We start from the raw sequence: 22,103 nt of genomic DNA, 5'->3' as shown, positions 1-22,103 counted from the left end.
TTAATTAACCATTTGCCTTGGTGAATTTCTATCGCTGATGGGGTTTGGGGTCCTCTGGGCCCGTAACAATCCACACTCAAACTTCTATATGATGAAGCAAAAAAGTCGAGGAATCTTGCAGTCCTTAAATGTTTCAATAGAAACAGTAAAGAAAGAAAATGTTCCCAGGCATGGAAATCTATATAACTCACAGTAGGAAACAAATGAACAACAGGGACAAAATGAATAGCAATCTGTTGAACTGAACATCTGATTAAAGTAGCCCAAGGCTTTTAGCAGATGCTCAACCCTCAATTGAAAATTTCTCAAAATGTCATTAGTAAGTTAATTTAACTGATTGTAACCATTTACACCTTCTTGAAAATTGAAATATGCCATCAAGTTCTTTTGAAAATTGAAATATGCCATCAAGTTCTTTTGAAAATTGAAATATACCATCAAGTTCTTTTGAAAATTGAAATATACCATCAAGTTCTTTTGAAAATTGAAATATACCATCAAGTTCTTTTGAAAATTGAAATATACCATCAAGTTCTTTTGAAAATTGAAATATACCATCAAGTTCTTTTGAAAATTGAAATATACCATCAAGTTCTTTCTTGAAATATACCATCAAGTTCTTTTGAAAATTGAAATATACCATCAAGTTCTTTTGAAAATTGAAATATACCATCAAGTTCTTTTGAAAATTGAAATATACCATCAAGTTCTTTTGAAAATTGAAATATACCATCAAGTTCTTTTGAAAATTGAAATATACCATCAAGTTCTTTTGAAAATTGAAATATACCATCAAGTTCTTTTGATTTAATTAAAATCCTTTCAAAGCCAATAAAATCCCTGTTATTTGGAATTCAAGCAACCAGCAGCAAAAAAACTGCAGAAAATAAATAGGTAAAAAATAAAATGAAAGTTTAAAATTGGCACCGACCTTACGGTCAGTTCACCAATCACACAATCTCAAGAAACCAGAAAATTCACTTATCCAGCATCTACTAATCCCCATAAGTGCTTGATACCAGGGGTTTTTACTGTATTTTGATGACAGTATAAAACAATCAATTTATCTCCTGTGCCATTTACCCACATGGATAAGAGGAGGAGAGGTCATGCAGGATTTGGAGAGCTAGGAAAGGAGATTCAAATGTAGGATTTAAGAAAAGCAGTCTGAGGATTACGCCTGCTTACACGTACTAACAAGTGCAGAAACAGTAAAGCAGTTGAATATGTAGCTGGAAAGATAGTGCCAGAGAGAGGCTTTACATTTCTGAGTCACCGGAACTATTTTTGGGGTTGGTGGTACATGCATAAATCAGATAGATTTCTCCTCATAGTCTTCATCCTGGTTCTAGTGAAGAAAATTTAAACTAGCTTAGCAAGGGAACATCAAAAGGGAATTCAGGAAGGACCAAGATTAAATAAAGTCAACACAAAGATAGTGAATATATAATAGCCAAATACATAGACCAAGGTAGGGATTTGAAGTAAAGAAAGCACAAACGACAAAATTAAAGGCACCACCTGAAGGCTCGTAATATTTGCAACCAGATAAATGAATGAATGGCAGAAGTAGAAATTAGGCATAACCTCATTGCCATTACAGAAATTTGGCCGCTGGGTGTCCAAAGCTGGGAACTAAATATTTCAGGGTACTTTACATTTCAGGCAAAAGGGAAATCAGATGAGCTAGCACTATTAATAAGGTGGACTCAAGTCCAGTGGTAAGAAATGATCTAGGTCTGTCAATGTAAAATTGGATTCAACTCAAGGTATGAAATGACAAAGAAACATTGGTCGGAGTTATCTATAGTTGTAACTGAACAATAGGAGTATTACAGCAATCATGGGAGACTTCAAACATATGGAGATAGGACAAATCAAATTTGCTGTATTAAGATGGAAAATAAATGAATGAATGCACACAAGATGCTTTCTGGATCAACATGTTAAGAAACCAAAAATGCCACTTTGGATTTCTTTTGTCCATTGCGAAAGGGAGACCTTTAGGGAAGAATGACCATTAATATATGGCAATAGAGTCAAGCACAGAACAGGACCTTCAGCCCAACTCATGCAACCTGATTTAAGTTGACATTCTGGGCTAATCTCATCTGCCTGCATTTAGTTCAGACCTTTCAAATCCATTCCCATCTTTCTAAATCCTTTCTATCTATATATCCATCCAAATGACCTTTGAACTTTGTAATTGTATTCGCTTCTAAAACTTCCTCGGGGAGCTCATTCCAGATCATTGAGTGAAAAAGTTGCCTCTCAGCTCTCTTTGACATCTCTCCATTATCACTTTAAACTTTTGCTCTCTAGTTCTAGAATTGTCTACCTTGGAAATCCATTCCCCTTATGATTTTAACATCTTCCTTAAGATCACCCCTCAGCCTCCAATGCTCTGGGGCAGTAGTTTTCAAACTTTTTCTTTCCACTCACAACCACTTTAAGGTGGTTATCTGCAGTTTCACAAATCCAAAGGAAATGGGCCAATGACAAATGTTCTCAACCAAAATATTTTAGAAATAATTGAGTCTAGAGCAGTGATCCTCAATCTTTTTCCCCACTCACATAATCCCTTACTAATCATAGAGCACCTATGGCATAAGGATTACTTCAAGTGGTATGTGAGTGGAAAGAAAAAGTTTGAAAACCACTGTTTAGGGAATAAAGACCAAACCTACCAACCTTTCTCCCCTCAACTCAAGTCCTCCAGTGAATCTCTTCTGTATCCCAACATATTGATCTCCTTCCTGAAGCTGGAGGAACATACTTCAAGCATTACACTAAGTGTGGTCTCACCAACACCTACACAAGTCAAAATTTTTGTATCCCATACTCTTCCTAATAAAGGCAATCATGCCAGATGCTTTTAGCATCTTGCCCACCTGAATTGCCATTTTCAAGAAATTATGCACACCTCGGTCTCATTATTCTCCAACACTTTCTTGGGCTGTCATTTCCTGTGCAAGTCCTACCCTAGTTTGACTTACTCAAGGGCAACACTTCCATTATTTGTTTGATCTAAATTGTGGATTAAAGCTCAAATTCCCAAAGAGAGTCTGTGACTTGGTGAATTTATAAATGGTGTTAAATCCAAAGTAGGGGTTTGTAAAGTTGCCAGATAGGTCATAGATCTGATCATTGGGAGCATTTTCAGTAAAGAAGGATCAAAAATTTGAGAAAGTGACCACTCTGTCAAGAAACTTACCACTGGATCTATAAAGGAAGATTTATGAGGACAAAAATGGGCAAGTAGGAAGGTAATATAAAATAATTCATAATTTAGCACGAGTTTTTGCAATAAAATCTTGCACTTGCGCAACACAATGTCATGAAAGTGGCTGGGAAATAGTGTTAAGAATCTGTAAAATAGTTGTTGTAATCTGGGACTTATCAGCAAGGCCATCTTTAATTGCTAATCACTAATTGCTCTAAAGATGGCCATGATAAACTGCCATCAAACCATTGATGGTGAAGATATTTCCATAATGCTATCAGGAATAGTACATGTGTTGCAAATCTATCCTATCTGCCCGTATTAAGCCTGCATCTCTCCACTTCTTTCCGATCCACATACGCGACCAAATGCTTATTAAACATTGTAATTGCATCTGCCTCTACCATTTCCTCTGGAACAATAGCACTTTGTATTTGGTATGACACCAGGAACCCTGGCAAATGTGTGGTGGAAGGGGTGCTGACCGGTATGGGAACACTAATACCCCGGAGTGTAAAGCCGCCCAAAAGGTAGTGGACACATCCCAGGGCATTACAGGCAAAACCCTCTCCACTACTGAGTACATCTACAGGGGGCGCTGCTTTCAGAGAGCAGCAGCAATCATCAAAGCCAGCACATGCTCTGTTCTCGCTGCTGCCATCAGGAAAGAGGTATTGATACCACAAGACTTGCACCATCAGGTTCAGGAACAGCTGCTACCCCTTCACCATCCAGAATCCACAATGACAAAGTCAATCAGAAACTCAATTAAGGACTCTTGTGCATGTTATTGCTCGCTCTGCATTGTACAGGTAGTTGTTTATATTTGTTACCTGTTAACAGTTCTTTTGATTGTTTACATGTTTACACTGTGCACAGTTTACTTTTTGCACTACCAATTAGTGGAAATTCTGCCACGCCCACGGGAAAAAGAAATTTTCAGGGTTGTATGTACTCAGACAATAAATCCGAAATCCAAAACTTTCCATTGCTCTAATCTTTGAATTTTTTTTATTTTTTTTTTAAATCAAATTCTTTGATTGAGATTTTTGTAACCTTTCTTTCTTGGATTGCTCACTTGCTTTTTCAAAATTCTTTGCTAAGGTTGCTCTAAATTCCACATAAAGACTAACATCAAAAGGCAAAAGAACCAAAACCAAAAAATATAATTTGTATTATTTGACTATAATTACAAAGTAGAGGTCAGTTAAACAACTTCTAGGTTAGAAATGTTTAACACAAGGAAGCTATCTTCACTTTGCATCATCTTTAGAACCGTCAAACAGAGATAACCAGCACTAACCTGTGTCCCTTCTGGTGCTGGACAGCTTGACAGGCTGTTTGCATGAAGACAATGCCTCTTAATTCTGGAAACTCAAGTATCTCCAAATAATCTTGTACCACTTTCCAGTCAGGTATCACATAATGTGTTGCACTTTCTGAGAGCAATTTTCCTTCTGAAATATTAATAAACAACTAAGCAACAGCATATAAAATTTAAAAGGATGTTAATCGCAGGGGGAAAAAAATGCTTTCCAGCTGAGGGCATTAGCCTACAAGTCAGATGATCCTGCAGCATTATTTAGAAAACAAGGAAATACTTGCAAATTTCTAATCAACATTCCCCCCCCCCCACCCACCCACCCCCGAAAGTTTTTGTTCGTTTTTGAAATCTTTCAGCACACAAAATGGCTGATAATTGACTTGTATGCAATTAATTCCACTTTGTACATCTTTTAGGTCATGTTGTAAAATGCAGTTTCCCCATTAGATATTCTCTTATTATAACCATATAACCGTTTACAGCACGGAAACAGGCCATGTCGGCCCTTCAAGTCCAACTCCTGAGGAAGTAGAGGCTTTCTTCATGATTATTTTATTTGTGTCAACCTGTCCTTTAAGACCCAAAGTTGTGACACAAATCCCTGAGATTTAAACATGTATGATCACACTCTGGTGAACATGTTAACATGTCTCTTGGATACAAATGATTCCTCAGCGACATTTCAAGTGCAAGCAGGTTCCTGTGACCAATATTCCTCAAACGCCATCACCAAAACAAGTAAGTAAAAATGCAATGCTGGAGAAATTCAGCAGGTCAAGCAGCGTACTTTAATATAGCAAAGATAAAGATACATAACCAATGTTTCAGGCTTTAGCCTTTCATCAAGGTATGAGCAAAATGTAGGCAGGTGCCCAAACAAAATGGTGAGGGGGAGGTAGGGAGGTGGCTAAGGAAGGGAGGACACAACCAAGACCACCATAAATTGGAGGATTAACCCCTATTCAAGTTGGAAACAATGTCTCCTCCTCACTGATCATCAACACGTCCAAGGATGCATGCTGACCCCACCACTCTACTCATTAAACACACGGTTCCAATGCCATCGACAAGTTTACCAATGAACCACAGTTATCAGTAGAATCACAGATGGCAATGAGGAAATGGACAGGAGGGAGACAGGTCAGCTTGTTGAATAGTGTAGACAACAACCTTGCGCTCAACATCTGCAAAACCAAGGAGATGATTGTGGACTTCAGGAGGAAGTCAGGGGAACACGACCCAGTCCTCATCGAGGGCTCAGTCATGAGGAGGGTCAATAACTTCAAATTCCTGGGTGTCAACATCTCCACGTTGATTAAAAAAAAATCACAAAGAAGGCTCGCCAGGTGTCTGAGGCAGTTCGGTACTTCCACCGGCGTACCAATGGAGAGCATAACTGCCAACTTTCAGGACATGAACAGACTCCAGGGAGTTTTTAACCCAGCCTGCAACATCACAGGCACCAGACATCAAGGACATCCACATGAGGTGTTGTCTGAAACATGACGCATCCATCCTCTTCACTCGGGGGCAAAGGTCCAAGAGCCGGGGGATGGGGGCAAAGGTCCAAGAGCCGGGGGATGGGGGCAAAGGTCCAAGAGCCGGGGGATGGGGGCAAAGGTCCAAGAGCCGGGGGATGGGGGCAAAGGTCCAAGAGCCGGGGGATGGGGGCAAAGGTCCAAGAGCCGGGGGATGGGGGCAAAGGTCCAAGAGCCGGGGGATGGGGGCAAAGGTCCAAGAGCCGGGGGATGGGGGCAAAGGTCCAAGAGCCGGGGGATGGGGGCAAAGGTCCAAGAGCCGGGGGATGGGGGCAAAGGTCCAAGAGCCGGGGGATGGGGGCAGGTCCCCTCCCCTCCCCTTCCCTCCCCCTCCCCCCCCCCTCCCCCTCCCTCCCCCTCCCTCCCCCCCCCCTCCTCCTCCCCCTCCTCCCCCTCCTCCCCCCTCCTCCCCCCCCGCCGAATGATCAAGAAACCAAAGACAGGGCCTCACTCCCCGTGGCGGCGAGGCGAGTGGAGGGAGAGAGGGAGGTGGTGGGGGCTGCGGCCCGATTTACCGTTGTGGCAGCGGGCCGGGCACAGGGAGCTGCGGCACGGCACCGACTCCCGCAGGTAGTGCTCCCTCACCACCCGCACGCACTTGCCCTGGCAGCTCCTCAGGTGCAGCACCTTCTCCGTTTTGATCATCCTCGCACCGCGCGGAGCCGAAGCGAGCCCATTCGGGCGCCCGGCGCCGCCCATTTCCTTCCCGCGCCACCCGGAAGCGTGGCTGGCATTGACCCGGAAGTCCAACCCTCCTCCCCTCCCATGGGCGGGTCAATCCTTCGTGTCCAGACGAGGCTGGTCCAACGGTGTCCTTCATCTCGCTGAGATGCATCAAGGTGTGAGTGAAGTGTCCTTTATGTTAAAAATATACATTCAATTTTTGTACAAACCAAAACACATGCACAAACCCAAGCTGTACCCCCCCCCCCTTCTGTCTCTCCCCCCTTTATTAAATACCTTCTCGACCACCATCAGAGCTCACAGTTCAGATTTCTTTCCACTCACATCCCACTCTGTGCTTAAGGTGGGTAGAAAAACTTTGAAAACCATCGTCCCTCATGGACTCGTTATGTGCACGGTTTCAGGACTCCAAAGGAGTCCAATGGACAGTTTTTCTCGTGAAATATTTTCAGCACCTTCCCTTCCCACCTGAAGCGACCCCTTCCTAATCACAGAGCACTGATGGCCTAGGGATTACTTAAAGTGGGATGTGACTGGCGAGAAAAAGGTTGACAACCTCAAGAGTCAGGGAGAGATTACTTTTGAATTTTATTATGAGAGTTGGGCACTAACACAGTTAGAATAATAATAATAATAATGCTTTTTATTGTCATTGGACAAGTTATACAACGAGATTTATGACAGCAGTACAAGGTTACCAATGCAGCGACGCATATATGGTTGCCATTAGTAAAGGTATCATACTTGTTCCTTAAATTATATGGTTTTTTTCCCCCCCCCAATCGCTTTTTTCCGATCAAAACGGAGAAGGTGCTGCACCTGAGGAGCTGAATCGGTATTCAACTATCCATCTCTGCTATCCACCTCACCAAGGTAACTGGAGAGTCCACGTGATGGAATACACTTTTTGGCCACTGCTAGTGCAATTTTAAACAAACAAAATCTGAAACTCTAAGATCATTACTTATGTCTATAAAATTGCATAACAAATAAAGTTCTGGATCACCTGGGAAGGTCATCCTTGTAATTCCTGTTAATACTTAAGAAATTTCTTGCCGAAAAGGTCTAACCTTCACACATGACCAAGTTGAATGAAGGAATGTTCCTTCCTCTATTTCACACCTAAAACACAGTTCTGATATTTCTGGGTTATATTCGTGCAACTTCTGTGGAGTGAGATACAGCTAAGGTAAAGAACCAACCCATATCTTGCATTAATAGTTAAGTTACATTATCCACACCCCATTCAGACCAGGATTGTTCTGGTATTGCAACACCTAAGTCGGACTCCCACCTTGCCCTTGATCTCTGCAGACCAGGTTTAGCACTTTCTAACTGAAGAGTAAAATATGTTCTGGTAATAAATTTGGGCATATTACCCATCCAAAGCATTTGTTCCATTTCACTAACTCCCAGAGGAGTCAATGCCGGTCCCCATCACTCCTTCAAGAAAGCTCTTAGTTGAAGAAAACATAGAAATGTTCCATTAGGTGCACCACAGGTCGGTCTCATTTGTTCAAATGACATCAAAACACCATCTTTATAACAGTCTGCTATTTAGCGTATATCCTTTTGTAACCATAGGTTTAGAATTCTGTTATCCATATTCATAGGTAACAATACATTGTTACAAAACAGAGCTCTTAGCAAAATACCCACTTTTTTCCCCCATAAATTCATTAATTTCTTGCTATATTTTCACCACATGTACCAAGATAGAGTTACTTGTCTTCCTTTTTATTGCTTTAGTGCTCCATTTATAAATAAAGTTGTAAGCTATTAGTATGTAGCCCCATACTAACCCAGTTTGGTGAATTCCTTAAAAAAAAATGCTAAAAATCTTGCTTGTGAAGCCAGATAATATTTATTTTCATCTGGAAGTCCCAGTCCTCCTAATTTGTAAGCCCAAATTAATTTTCCAATGCAATTCTAGGAATTTTGTTATTTCATAGGAATTGTCTTATGTGATTGTTTAACAATTTGAAAAAAAATCTTAGGTAAAGCTATAGGTAGCGATTGGAACAAGTATTGAAGTCTCGGCATCACTCTCATTTTGACACAACTCACTCTTCCTATTAGTGTTATTGGTCAATCCTTCCATTATTGCAAGTCCTGCTCTATTTTATTAAGCAAAGGAACATAATTAAGCTTATACAGATTTTGTAAATGATTGACTGTTACTGCCCCCAAATATTTAATCCCATCTGATTCCATTTATACCTACCACCTCTTCTTTCATAATCATGATTTGTTAAGGGCATTATTTCACTTTTGTCCATATTCACCTTATAACTAGACTACCATATTTTCTGAGACTCTCCTGTAACTTTTTAAAGGACCCTTCTGGATCTGACAAATATAGTACATCATCCACAAATAAAGTTATTTTATGATCATCTTGTCTGACTTTGAAGACCTTAATCTCAGGATCTCTTCTAATAATTTCAGCCAAAGATTTTATTGCCATTATGAACAAAGGTGGAGACAGAGGACCTCCTTGTCTACTCAATCTACTCAAGGTTTACATTTGAGGATTCATAATTATTTTTGCCTGTGAACTATGATATAGCATCTTAATCTAATTAATGAATCCCCTTCCTATACCAAATTTCTCCAATGTTTTAAACAAAAATGGCCATTCTAATCTGTCAAATACCTTTTCTGCATCCAGATAAACTGTAGTACAGTACAACTCTGATTATCCAAAATCGGATTCTCCAAAATCCTTAATTATCCAAAAAAAAATTTTAATTTCAGATAAATGAAGATATTGGAAACTAATCAGAAATCCTAATTTATCCAAAACTTTTTTTGGCGCTAAACTGACTGGGGATGTCGGATTCCCAGTGACAGTGGGGACCTTGGGCTCCCGGCGACAGCACAGACCTCAGGCTCCCAGCTGGAGTGGGGACACTGGGCTCCTGGCTGGAGCGAGGACATAGGGCTCCCAGCTGGAGTTGGGAGCTCGGGCTCCTGGCAGGAGTGGGGACCTTGGGCATCCAGCAGGATTGGGGATGCTGGGCTCCTGGCTGGTTCGGGGACATCGGGCTCAGCAGGAGCAGGGACTTTGGATTCATGCCGGCGGCCAAAATTTTTTTTTGGTGAGAATTAAACATTATTTTAATGCTTAAAAAGCCTTCCCTTGTTATTTCAACACTGTTATGTGATTTGCTGTTGCTACTGGGTTGTTTTTTTTAAAAATGGAGTTGTACTGTACTTGGATTATGCCTCGATTTTGCCATATGTATTATATGAACAGTTTAGCTAGATTATTCACTGAATGTCTACCCTTTATAAATCCTGGTCCGGATATATTAATTTCAGTAGATATTGCCCTAGTCTGTTGGCTAATGCCTTTTCTCCAATTTTATAGCCAACATTAATAAGTGCATAGGGTCTGGGAAGTCCTCATGCAGGATACCATAAAGGTTAACCACCAGGCTGGATCGGCAGTAAAGAAAGCAAATGCTATATTGGCATTCACTTCAAGAGGAATAATGTATAAGAGTTAAGGAGGTGTTGATGAGGCTCTTTGGGGGCACTGGTGAGACCTCATTTGTAGAACTGTGTGCAGTTTTGGGCCCCTTATCTTAGAAGGGATGTAAAGATGTTGGAGAGAGTTCAGAGAAGATTTACGAGGATGATTCTTGGAATGCAAGGGCTAACATGAGGAGTGCTTATCGGCTCTTTGACTGCATTCATTGGAGTGTAGAAGAATGAGAGGGGATCTCAGAAACATTTTGAATGCTGAAAGAATTGGACAGAGTAGATGTGAATAAGATGTTTCCCTTGGTGGGCAAGTCCAGGACAAGAGGGCACAGTCTTAGAATTAGAAGGTACCCATTTAAAACAGAGATGAGGAGAAATTTCTTTACCCAGAGGGTCATGGATTTGTGAAAATCGTTGCCAATACAGCTGTGGAAATCTGATCATTGGGGGAGATTGATAGGTATCTAATTAGTCAGGGTATCAAGGGATATGGGGAAAAGGCCAGAAATTGGAACTAGATGTGAGAATGATTTAGCTCATAGAGGAGGGGCGGAGCAGACTTGATGGGCTAAATGGCCTAATTCTGTTCCTTTATTTTGTGATTTTATGACACAAGTGGCATGTCTTGGACGTGAACACTTTGTTCATGATCTGGACATATCTTTGGGGGTTTGGTGTAAATGTTGATGTTACAGTCCTTACGATCTTTGCATTCTGAAAGCATTAAATATAACATTGGACAACATTTTTCAAAAAGATTGCTTCCTGAAAAAAAAATTGGGCATTGTGACAGCAACTTCAAGCTGAACACAAGCTAATTTCATATTTGCTGTATCATGTAGGAAACATTAAATGAACTTTTATTGAATTTAGCACGTTTAATCGCATAATGATGCTGACACATTGCATTAGTTCAACTGACCTAAAAAATATTTTGTCGCTGATTTTCATTTCTAAAATATGTCAGGAAATCACAAAAATAGGTTATATCTAAAAAAAAAGTAAATTCTTAGGGATTTTCATGACCAGCAGCCCAACATCCATAAAAATACACCTATAAGAGTTCAGGAAGCAAAATCTTGTCCAGTGTAATCAAATTGAAAAAGTACAAATTAAAATATACCAATTTATTCCATCTAAAGAACAACAAGCTTCCTTCTGGAAAAAAAAGTGCCCCCCCCCCCTTCATTCTTCTACATTCCAATGAATGCAGTCCAAGAGTTGATAAGCGCTCCTCATGTTCGCCCTTGCATTTCAGGAATCATCCTCTAACGTCAGACATTAGAGTGGGGCAAAGGTGGGATAACCAGATTTCCCCTGCCTAGGATGGCATAGAGAAGAAATATTGGGATTTCTGGCTGCAAATGTAAGAATTATATATTCTTACAAATAGTTTACAATCCAGCCCATTTTATGGGCCTCCTTCCTTGTGAAGCAATCAAATTTTGATTTCTTCCACACTTCCCTCCAAACACAAAAAATATTTATGAGGTGAAAATGGCTGGTTTACACCATCATCGTGAGGCAGATTTTTCCCTTTAAATCGATCGATTCGCTCATTGATCGTATTCTGGGGAGAGGAGGGTTAATTTTTCGATCGACTTCATGGCTCCAGTTACCTTTCTTTGTGAAGCAATACTAGACGCGCTGGACATTCTCAGACCATGCTCTCTTCTGCTTGAATCTGAGGTTTTAGACGTATGGTGGCGCTGAGAGTCCAGGATCGCGCAACCCTGGCCGAAACTGAAACAAATCCATTAGGATGCAACTTCGGGAAAGTAATGCTAAACAGCATTCTGAACATTATCAGATCCCCAATAGTTCTGATTCAAAGTCCAAAAGGTGTTCTGAAGAGAGAGGTTTTAGGCTGGTTGTTCATCTCCCGGAGAATTAACTACGCTGTCTGTTATGTTATTCCTGATAATCTTGTCCAACCCATTGCAATTTTTGAAAACCTTCAAAAAGTATATACAATGTTCTCTTCCACCAACCAGAGGCAGACGAGATGGGCAAGTGCCAAGCACCAATAGGAACTCACTGGGACTAGTTCAATGGAAAATAATTCCCCGAGGCGTTTGCAGTACCGTGTCAGGATTACATGCAGAATGTATAAAATGCATCAATGCAATGGGCGCGTCCAGGGACTGACATATATCCCGGACATTTATCCCGGACAATCAACTGTGTTAGTGTCAGGATCATTTTCTGATTTCATCCTGTTTAGAACAGTTATGAGGCGGTGAAGTGAAACGTAAGTACTCTGCTTCTAACAATGTATTTGTTTTTGGTTCCTTACATGTCTGGAAATTGCGAATTCTACCCATCATTTAAAATCAGAGAACTTTAAAGTAAAGACAAATGATCTGAGTATTTTGGCAGTCATATTTTCTTTATGTATCCCAGGATGCCACTAAATTTGTTTCGTGTTTGTCATTGATATCAATAATGCTTCCGAAATAGTTGCAGTAATTAAGTTAAACTTATGACATCTACAATATAGAAACCGCGAACTATTCACTTATTTCTAGAATGAGTGATCAGGAAGCTGTCTTGAGCTACTTAGCGAATTTAGCGTTTGGGATGGAGTGACAATTGTGGATGAAAAATCTCCGCATGAGGACATTTTCAACTTCTTTTGGTCCATTTCGATGTTTCAACTACTGGATGCAAAACTCACATCATTACATTACTTGTTAATTTCCCTGCTACATTGTAAGTAACCACACTTCTTTGCTGCAGTCGCTTTGGGACGTCCTGAAGGTGCTAGCGGAATACACATTTTCTTTGCAGAGTGCCTTTGATCCATATTTAGTCACGTTCGTGTATATACAAAACCATATTCCCAAAACAGCCAGTATAAATATTGTAGCGATTTCTCCTTCGAAGGTGGGGTGAAGGTTGGTTACGATGACAGTTCATTATGAAAGTACATGATTAAAAAAAAGACAGGTGCCGGACCATTCATTTTCTCTCCTATGGCCATGCACTCAGTCCCTATCGGTCCTCTTAAGCTGTCCTGAGTTTGCAAGTATTTATTAATTCCTACCAATCATACGAAATTGAAGTTAACAACGGGGAGGCAGTGTTCCTGCTCCCAAGATGTGAACCTCCGAGGAGCTCAGACTGAACTGGGATGAGCATTGCGAGGCGCTGCAGCTGAAGCTCGCTTTAAACCAAACACGAGCAATACTGGAACCCTGAAATCGAAGCAAATCATGCCGCAAGTCTACTTGAAAAAGAATGAATTGTTCGTGTAATGCATCTGGAAGACACTGGGGAAACAACAACGACAGACGCTGGAATTTTGAACAACGAGAAACTGGAGGGACTCAGTGGGGTCAGACAGCATCCACGGTTGGAGATGGTCAGTCAACGTTTCGGGTCTGGACACTTGGGACAATTACTGCTTGCATGCATACTTCGTTCGAGTATTATAGTTTTCACATTCAATGTTTTACACAGAATGCAGCAATGAGCGTCGGCAACAACAGCAAACTTACAAACACCTTAATATAGATAATAATTCTGGAAAGGTGCAAAATAGATGCTGAGCGAATGAAGGGGGCAATTAGAGGTATGACGGAAAGCTCCCTCGAGCAAATGCACCTCTTTTGGAGAATTCGGCTGCTTCATCGCTCTTTGTGCGTGTTCTCTTCCGCGAAGTTACCAATTTTAAGAACATTACAACGCAATACAACCCTTCGACGATGTGCGAACCCATAGAAACATACTCTAAACTGAACCTTCCCGACCTCACACTCCCAGCCCTCTATTTTTCTTGCATCCATGTGGCCATTGAAGAGTCTTTTAAATGTCCACCTTCCACCACCATCCCCGACGTCTCCCCTAAACTTTCCTCCCCTCACTTTGTACAGATGTCCTCTTGGCGTTTGCTACTCCCGCCCTGGAGAAAAGGTGCTGGCCGCCTACCTTATCTATGCCTCTCAGAATCTTGTAGACCTCTATTTAAGTCATCTCTCATCCTTTTCCTCTCCAAACAGAAAACCCCTAGCTTCCTCTCGCTAAATGCACACGATCGATATCTGAGAAAATTACAATTGCTTTAGAGACACCAACCGGATCATTCAATATACGGACGAAACGGTCCCGTCACGGGACGCTTGCTCCGATACAAACGAGCCAACCCTGACGTTGAAACAAAGCCGCGATGGAGGCGAGGTGCCTCTTGTGACCCGCTGCAAACACAGACACAGCCGCACCGCATCACCCTTCACGGTAGTTCTAGTAAAAACACAATGCTGGAGAAACTCAGCAGGTCATACAGTGTAGATGTATAACCAACGTTTCGGGCTTGAGCCCTTCAAGATAAATAGAATTACCATAATATGTATGGTATGTATGTATCCATATTCATTACTCTGTAACCACTTACAGCACAGAACAGGCCAGTTCGGCCCTACTAGTCCATGCCCTAACAAATCCCCACCCTCCTAGTCCCATTGACCAGCACCCGGTCCATACCCCTCCAGTCTTCTCCTATCCATGTAACTATCCAGTCTTTCCTTAAATGTAACCAATGATCCCGCCTCGACCACGTCTTGTCGGAAGCTCATTCCACATCCCTACCACCCTTTGCGTAAAAGAAATTTCCCCTCATGTTCCCCTTATAATTTTCCCCCTTCAATCTTAAACTATGCCCTCTAGTTTGAATCTCCCCCACTCTTAATTGAAAAAGCCTATCCACGTTTACTCTGTCTGTCCCTTTTAAAATCTTAAACACCTCTATCAAGTCTCCTCTCAATCTTCTACAGTCCAGAGAAAAAAGCCCCAGTCTGCACAACCTTTCCCTGTAACTCAAACCTTGAAATCCTGTCAACATTCTCTGAACCTTCTCTGCACTCTCTCTACGACACCTGCTGAGTTCCTCCGGACTGACTGTTCGGGCGCCTGCCTACAGATTGCTCATACCATGATGAAGAGCTCAAGCCCAAAACGTTAGTTATGTATTTTTTATCTTTGATATATGAAGTACACTGTTTGACCTGCTGAGTTTCTCCAGGCGACTGCAGACTTTCTTACTAGTGTAGTTCCAGTCCTGTTCTAGAAAAAGTGAAACATGACATTTTACAGGTTACATATCATAACGAATAACTAGTTCTGAACGTTTAGGTTAAAATGTCAGCAGAAATGAGTGTAACTAAATAAACATTTTGGAAATAAGGATTTTAACGCATTGTTTCAACCACATTTCACTGCATTGCCTTGATGCAAAATGATTGAAACCACCGTTTCCCCAAAATACAAGAGTATGGGCCGAAACGTTAACTGGCCATTTCTACCCGAGGATACCGCCTAACCCGTGGAGTCCTTCCAGCATCTCACTGGCTGCTCAAGACACCGGCATCTGCAGTTAAAGTCATGCTAAATGGACCACAGCGCTTTAACCCTTTGGACCCCGTGTTCCGGTTTTCAGGGTCTACCAATAAGCGCATATACTTCACGTCCCGGTTTTCCTGGACTGGTTTTATACCCTACCACCAGGTGGTTCATTCTGGTGTAGTTTACTTATGGACCCAGTCCGGAGTATATATTACACAATGTTAAAAATGGCCGGAGTCCAAAGGATTCAAAACAGTTCCAATGGTGGCTGTGTTGAATAGCGATTTTACCATCTATGATTGTAGCAAAAACATAAATGCTGGAGGAACTCGGCACTTCGAGACCTGCTGAGTTCCTCCGGACTGACTGTTCGGGCGCCTGCCTACATTTTGCTCATACCTTGATGAAAGGTTCAAGCTGAAACGTTGGTTCTGTATCTTTATCTTCGCTCTATAAAGTACATGGTGTGACCGCCTGAGTTATTCCAGCTTTATGTTCTTACTTCAACCACTGTGTCTGCAGACTTTCGAGTTTTACTCCTCCGGCATTTTTGTGCTTTTAGGAGTGAAAATGCAGTTTGCCAATTAAACAAAAATACAAATTTGTCGATATCCTATGGATAGGTGCAAGTCCGAGAGTACAGTTGACCTTGAGATGTACTTTGCTTCCACAAACTCCAAGTTCACTGAAAGATTAAGAGAATCAAGGTCAATGTCGTGTCCCAGACGAACTTCCCTAACTTGGTCCCAGTTACAATCGGTTAGCACATGTTCGCATCCAACATATTGTGAAGCAGGAATTCGACTTCAAGTTTTTAATCACTGGAGGCGATTACCAAGCGAACACGGAGAAAGATTTGAATAAAGGTGGTTCTTAAAACTTCATTAAAATAGTACTCCTGGATTGCGGTCATTTCAGGTGAAATGATGCGGGGTGAGGGTGCAAGCCTGGGGACCAGGGTGGGTCCAGGATTGAGGTGTGAACTCGGAGTCCAGGGTGGGTCCAGGTGGAGGGGTGTGCGCCCAGAGCTCACGGTAGGTTCAGGGTGGAGAGTAGGGTGGGTTCACCATGGTGGTGTGTACCCGAGTCTAGGGTGAGAGCGGGAGTCCGGAGAGCAAGAGGTGAACTGAAACCTTACCGGTCTATGCTTTCTTAACCATTTGGACTCCGTGTCCCGGTTTTCAGGAACTGGTTTTATACCCAACCACCAGCTGGTTCGTAATCTAAAGGTTTACCCATGGACCCATTCCAGAGTACGGTATATATTATGAAAGATTAAAACGGCCGGAATCTAAAGGTTTAAGTTTATATCAACAATTGTGAAAGAACTTAACTTGCAAACGGGTTATTGGCGGTAAAAGACGCTGCAGATTGATAGCGGGAACTTTCCCATAGTTGGGCTGAGGCGACACGTGGTGATCGCGGGAGGGGCGTCACGAAGTATCAAGGGATTCGTGCGCTGCGGTCGTTGCCATTCAGCGAGCGCAAGCGGAGAGGCGGTGTGAGTGCTCTCTCGCCCCCCACCCAAATGACCTGGCCTGACCCCATCAGGCCTAACTCTCAGTCCCCAACCCCATCCCAGCAATGACCTCCCCACCCCCCACCCCCAACTCCATCCCGGCATGTACTCCACTCCCAACCGCCCCACACGCTCCTTAATGGACAAGCACTTCCCCTGGCTGCTCCAACTCTGGGTCTTTGTTGGCCGGGCACAGTTCCTGCCCACTCCAGGCCCGGGTGCCATGACCCCACCTGGGGTGTCAGGGCCCAACTGGCCCCCTCCTCCCTTTCAAGCCCAGCCCAGGCCCTAGGCCACCTCCCTACCCCTCTTTGTATAGCCTCGGCCTACCCTGCCCTCACACACAAGGTGCCAGCAGTCACCAGGAGCCAACTGGGAAGGAGCGTATGGAGGCTGCCAGACAGGTCAGTTGGTTGTCCCAGGTTCGGCAGCAGGCCACAGTGGTGGAGTGTGACGTCTCAGGTGGCCATTCAGCCCATTTCCTGGGAACAGTTGTGGCCGGTGGCAGCTAGGTGCTGCATTCAGCCACGATTTGCAAATAACCAACAGTAGGGACCACAAGCATTTCTCTCAGTTTGGGTAAACTTGTAAGTGAATTCCCTTGTTGCAACTACTGTAATCTCTTATTGAGAGTCGACAGGACGCAGTAATAATTGCCAACCAATTTGAATGTTTTCTTCTGAACTTTTAAACTACCAATCACTCAAATCCTTTTTAAAATGATAAATAATATGTAAGCGTTGTATCTCGTTAATATCGCAATTTGCCAAACGAGAATGCCATTTGGCAAAATGCGTGGTACCATTTTCTTACCACACTGATTCTTTAATTAAAAGTACAGCAAAGTCCTGAAGGACAAAATGTATTCAAAATTACAATAATTTAATTTTTTGACATAATTTCGGTGACGTTATTTATTCTTTTTTAAAGAGCTTGTATGATTGCAATATAAACTATTTGCTTCTTTTGTTAAAACTTTGAATGTCCTGTAATTCTGTTCCATTTCAAAGATAATTAATTTTAAAACTGAACAACTTACCCAAAGCTGGCTGCAATTGTAGTTTTATGGATCTATTTCTATAGTATCCAATGAAATCCACATTGTCACCACTGCAACTTTCAGGATCCATTGATGGGTTGTGGGAAGAGGAGAGGTGTGGGAGTTTGGCTGCATTTATTAAAACCAAGCTATTTTGCTAATTGATTGGCCCTGGAATACATTGTTGTCAAGTTCATTAAGCTTGAAACATCCCTGCACGCTAATGTTGCAAATTGGAAGTCTGCCATTCTCCACTTTTGGTTTCATTGAAACCACTAGTTTAATTTATGGAATTATCAATGGAGGGTGGTTAATTCAACTTAAGCTACGAGCTAGATTTGTCAAGGAACTGAGTTGTTTGCCAGAAGTGCAATATATTTTTATGGATGAATCAAGGTTTAATTTTGGTGCAAGACAAGGAATGTAAAAAGAAAATCCACAGTTTGTCAAGGTTTCTGTCAGACATGAAATTGGTAGCATGGTGTGCTTTGTAACAAATCTTATGTGATTCACTCTTAATATACATGTGATTTGCTCACCATCATATTGAACTAGTTTATATAATTTCAAACGCTAAGTCCTGCAGCCAAACTGAGAAGGGAGGTGAATACAACTTTTGTGCACCGATGATATTTGTGTGGTGAGTAATATTTGTAGTGCCCATTGAATCTTTAGACTACTGTAATTGTATCCTGTGCTTTGCATATGGGTCTGTTTCATACATGAAAACTTCATGATATAAATGAAGTTCCATAAGTGGGCATATTTCACAATTAAGTAAATTCAGAGATAATTCCACCTAGCATTATTTGTTTGACATTGATTGGGATTTATGCATCTTGTAAAGTCCATAACCGCAATAGATGGGTTTTTACTATAATCACAACATGTGCAGACTTTCATGTTTCAGGTCAAGTCTGCTTCATCAGAACTGACTGGAAAAATTAGAAAACCAATGCATCCTTTGCAGACGGGGGGAACAATGTGGAAACAGAGGGAATGTCTGTGATAAAGTGCAGAGCAAAATAGTCAGGTATTTAAAAAATTTGATTTGTAGTCAGAAAGGAAGTAAATACAAGAAACAAGTTGTAAGAAAACTGGACTTGATAATGAAATCAACAGCTTCAGATAACCATTCTTTCTTTTTCTCCACTGATGTGGCTACAGAGGCTTGTAACAAGCCAGATGGAAATTTTGTTTCTTGAATTTACTTTAGGTACTATTAGAGCAATGTAAGAGGACACAGGCTGGTCAGAATGGGAGGGGTATGAATAATTAAAGTGACAGATCACTGAAAGCTCAAGTTTGCCCTTGCTCCAATTCTTAATTCTTTCCTTCCTTGTTTTGATACCGTTCCATCTGTGAAAAGCATAAACTGAGCACTTGCAGTCAAGCCACCTTGTACCACACATCAATGTTGTTCCATTTTCCATTCTTTCCCTATCCTTTTTTGGCATGAAAAGCTTTTAATTTTTGTTAGATTTGATGTTTACAGTTTTGGATTGAGGAAAGTAATTATAATACATTTACATTTCTTTGGATGTTTCAATTAGATTCTGACTGATTAAGTGTACTAAAATTTCCAAATGAATTTAATTTGCAGTTTACTTGTTTCAGTTACAAATTTACCATCAATAATTATGAAAGTACTAATTATGAAAGTAGTGTGTGATGATCTGAGATTTGTATCAAGGCAAATTACACTGCTTTCATTTTGGCAATGCTGTCCTAGGAATACATAATGCTGTAGCTTTTGAATCCAAAGAGTGGAAATATGTTATTTTATACCCTATACTGGTTCCCTCCTCAAGTACAATGTTTTTTTGTGAAATTTTAAAGACTAAGCTGTTCCAACTTTTTGAATATTATTCTGCAACAAAAAATAATTGATAATTCAGTTCTAATCTGCATTAAGTTAGTACATTTATTAAAAAGAAAACAAATTGTTATTATGAAAATGGAAATTCACAATGGTATCGAGGAAATGTAGTGAGTCAGTTGACTATAACTTATTTGGCTCTAACTGATTCCATGTGTTCAATGTTGAATCCTAGTTCTAAAATCAGAAAAGTGTTCTATTCCTTTAATTAAAAGGAAGTGCTAATTGTGGAATTTGCCTTTAATTTAAGCATATAGAGACTCATTTGCTTCATATTCAGTGGTTCCCCCCCCCCCCCCCCGAGAATAATGAATCTCAAAATCTCTAGAAGCACTGCTCAGCTTAGTCCCTGGACGAGGTTTGGATCAGGCATTTGAGATTGGTCATTAGGATTATGAAATCAGGAAATTCTTTTCTTGTGATACAGAAAGACTTTAAAAAAAATAAATTTTAGTTCATCAGCTAAAGGATTCTGATTGTAGTAGACATGAGCATTAATTTTATTGAGTCCAATTGAATTTGAATTTCCAATAAGACCAATATCTGCAGAGGTCAGTTGGAGCCAATCCCACAGCTAAATTGGTGTGATTTATATTGACATTATTCCTAAAGGGGCAAATGGAATTCAATTTGTCTCTCAGCAATTCTCATAAAAGTATATTGATCAAAGGTCAACAAATATAGAATTTGTGGATTAATTTTCAATAATTGAGAAGAACCAGGCCTGGAGAAGAGTGATGACACCTTATGGATATTAATTTATTATAAAATAGAACATAGAACAGTGCGGCAATAATAACAGGTCCTTCGGGCCCATGATGTCTGCATTGAACATGATACCAAATTTAACTAACTCTTTTCATTTTGCACATGATTTGTATTGCTCCTTTAAACATTATCATGTCTGTCTCCAACCCTGGCAGCTTGTTCCAGGCACATACCGCTCTCTGAGTAAATAAAAACTTGTCCCGCACATTTCATAGAACATTACAGTATAATCTATGCCCTTCAGCCCACACTGTTGTGCGTAAACCTACTCCACAACAATCTAATTCTTCCCAACTTCATACCCATAATCCTCTATTTTTCTTACATCCATATACTTATCTAAGAGGCTATCCTACTAGCCTCCATAACCACCTCTGGCAATGCATTCCAGGCATCCACCAGTCTGTGTAAATACTTCTTTAAAATTTCCCCCACCTCCTCCATTACCTTAAATGCATGCCCTCCAGTATTCGACATTTAAAAGTTCAAATTTATTGTCAGAGTACCTTGATGACATCATATTCAACCCAGAGGCTTTTTTCCCCACAGCCAGGCAGAATTTCTACTTATTGGTAATGCAAATTGTACTCAACAAAAAGATATGTATACAAAAGAAAGAGATGTAAACAAAGAAAGAAATTGAAACAAACTGTGTGAATACAGAAAAGAAAATCAATATTCAGTATTTATATATTCAGTGCAAAGTAAGAATCCTTAAATGAGTCTTGTTTCGGAGTCTGATGGTGGAGGGGTAACAACTGTTCCTGAACCTGGTGGTGCGAGTCTTTAAGCACCTATGGGATTGATGCTGCTTTCTGACATCAGCGTTCCAGGTAAATTTTCTTTATGGTGGTGAGAGATTTCCCTTTGATATATTTGACTGTGTCCACTACCTTTTACAGGCCTTTCCACTCATAGGTATCGATGCCCCCATATCAGCCCCCAGTCAGCATACTACACATCTGTAGAAGTTTGCCAAGATTTCCAATGTCATACTGAATCTCTGAAAACTTCTGAGGAAGTAGAGGAACTGCTTTCTTCAATGATATTTACACCCTGGGAAAAAGGCCATTCTTCTTGTCAACTGAACACCAACACCATGTAGGAAGAATCCAACAAGCCTATCAGAGAAGAAATGCAGAAAAGGTTCTCTTGGGGTTCCAAGGATTGTATGTTTGCAGAATTTGGGGGTAAACAGGTCTAGCATTATGAAGATTAAGAAATGTCCTAATTATTCACAACACAAAATTATTCAAGAACCTGACCAGTTAGACACAGGAAACATGTTTCTCCTTGTGGA

At 41.0% G+C, this 22,103-nt stretch overlaps 2 protein-coding genes across 4 annotated transcripts in view; one reads left to right on the top strand and one right to left on the bottom strand.

Moving 5' to 3' along the window:
- Nucleotides 1-6,803, bottom strand: part of dis3l (DIS3 like exosome 3'-5' exoribonuclease) — a 45,202-nt gene extending 38,399 nt beyond the window's left edge. The window contains exons 1-2 of the mRNA XM_069911310.1: nucleotides 6,601-6,803; nucleotides 4,527-4,680 (exon numbers count right to left, since the gene is read on the bottom strand). Coding sequence (XP_069767411.1) covers nucleotides 4,527-4,680; nucleotides 6,601-6,784 — 338 coding nt within the window. The 5' untranslated portion in view covers nucleotides 6,785-6,803. The remainder of the gene's footprint in view (nucleotides 1-4,526; nucleotides 4,681-6,600) is intronic.
- Nucleotides 6,804-6,844: 41 nt separating this feature from the next.
- Nucleotides 6,845-22,103, top strand: part of megf11 (multiple EGF-like-domains 11) — a 270,916-nt gene continuing 255,657 nt past the window's right edge. For 2 of the 3 annotated variants that reach the window (XR_011348711.1, XM_069910932.1), the window contains exons 1-2: nucleotides 6,845-6,924; nucleotides 7,580-7,642. The gene's annotated coding sequence lies outside the window, so the exon portion shown is untranslated. The remainder of the gene's footprint in view (nucleotides 6,925-7,579; nucleotides 7,643-22,103) is intronic. The other variant, XM_069910933.1, reaches the window with a different exon arrangement.

Source organism: Narcine bancroftii, chromosome 14 (genome assembly GCF_036971445.1).
Source record: "Narcine bancroftii isolate sNarBan1 chromosome 14, sNarBan1.hap1, whole genome shotgun sequence".
NCBI classification, from domain to species: domain Eukaryota; kingdom Metazoa; phylum Chordata; class Chondrichthyes; order Torpediniformes; family Narcinidae; genus Narcine; species Narcine bancroftii.
This window is presented reverse-complemented; position numbering and strand designations above follow the sequence as displayed.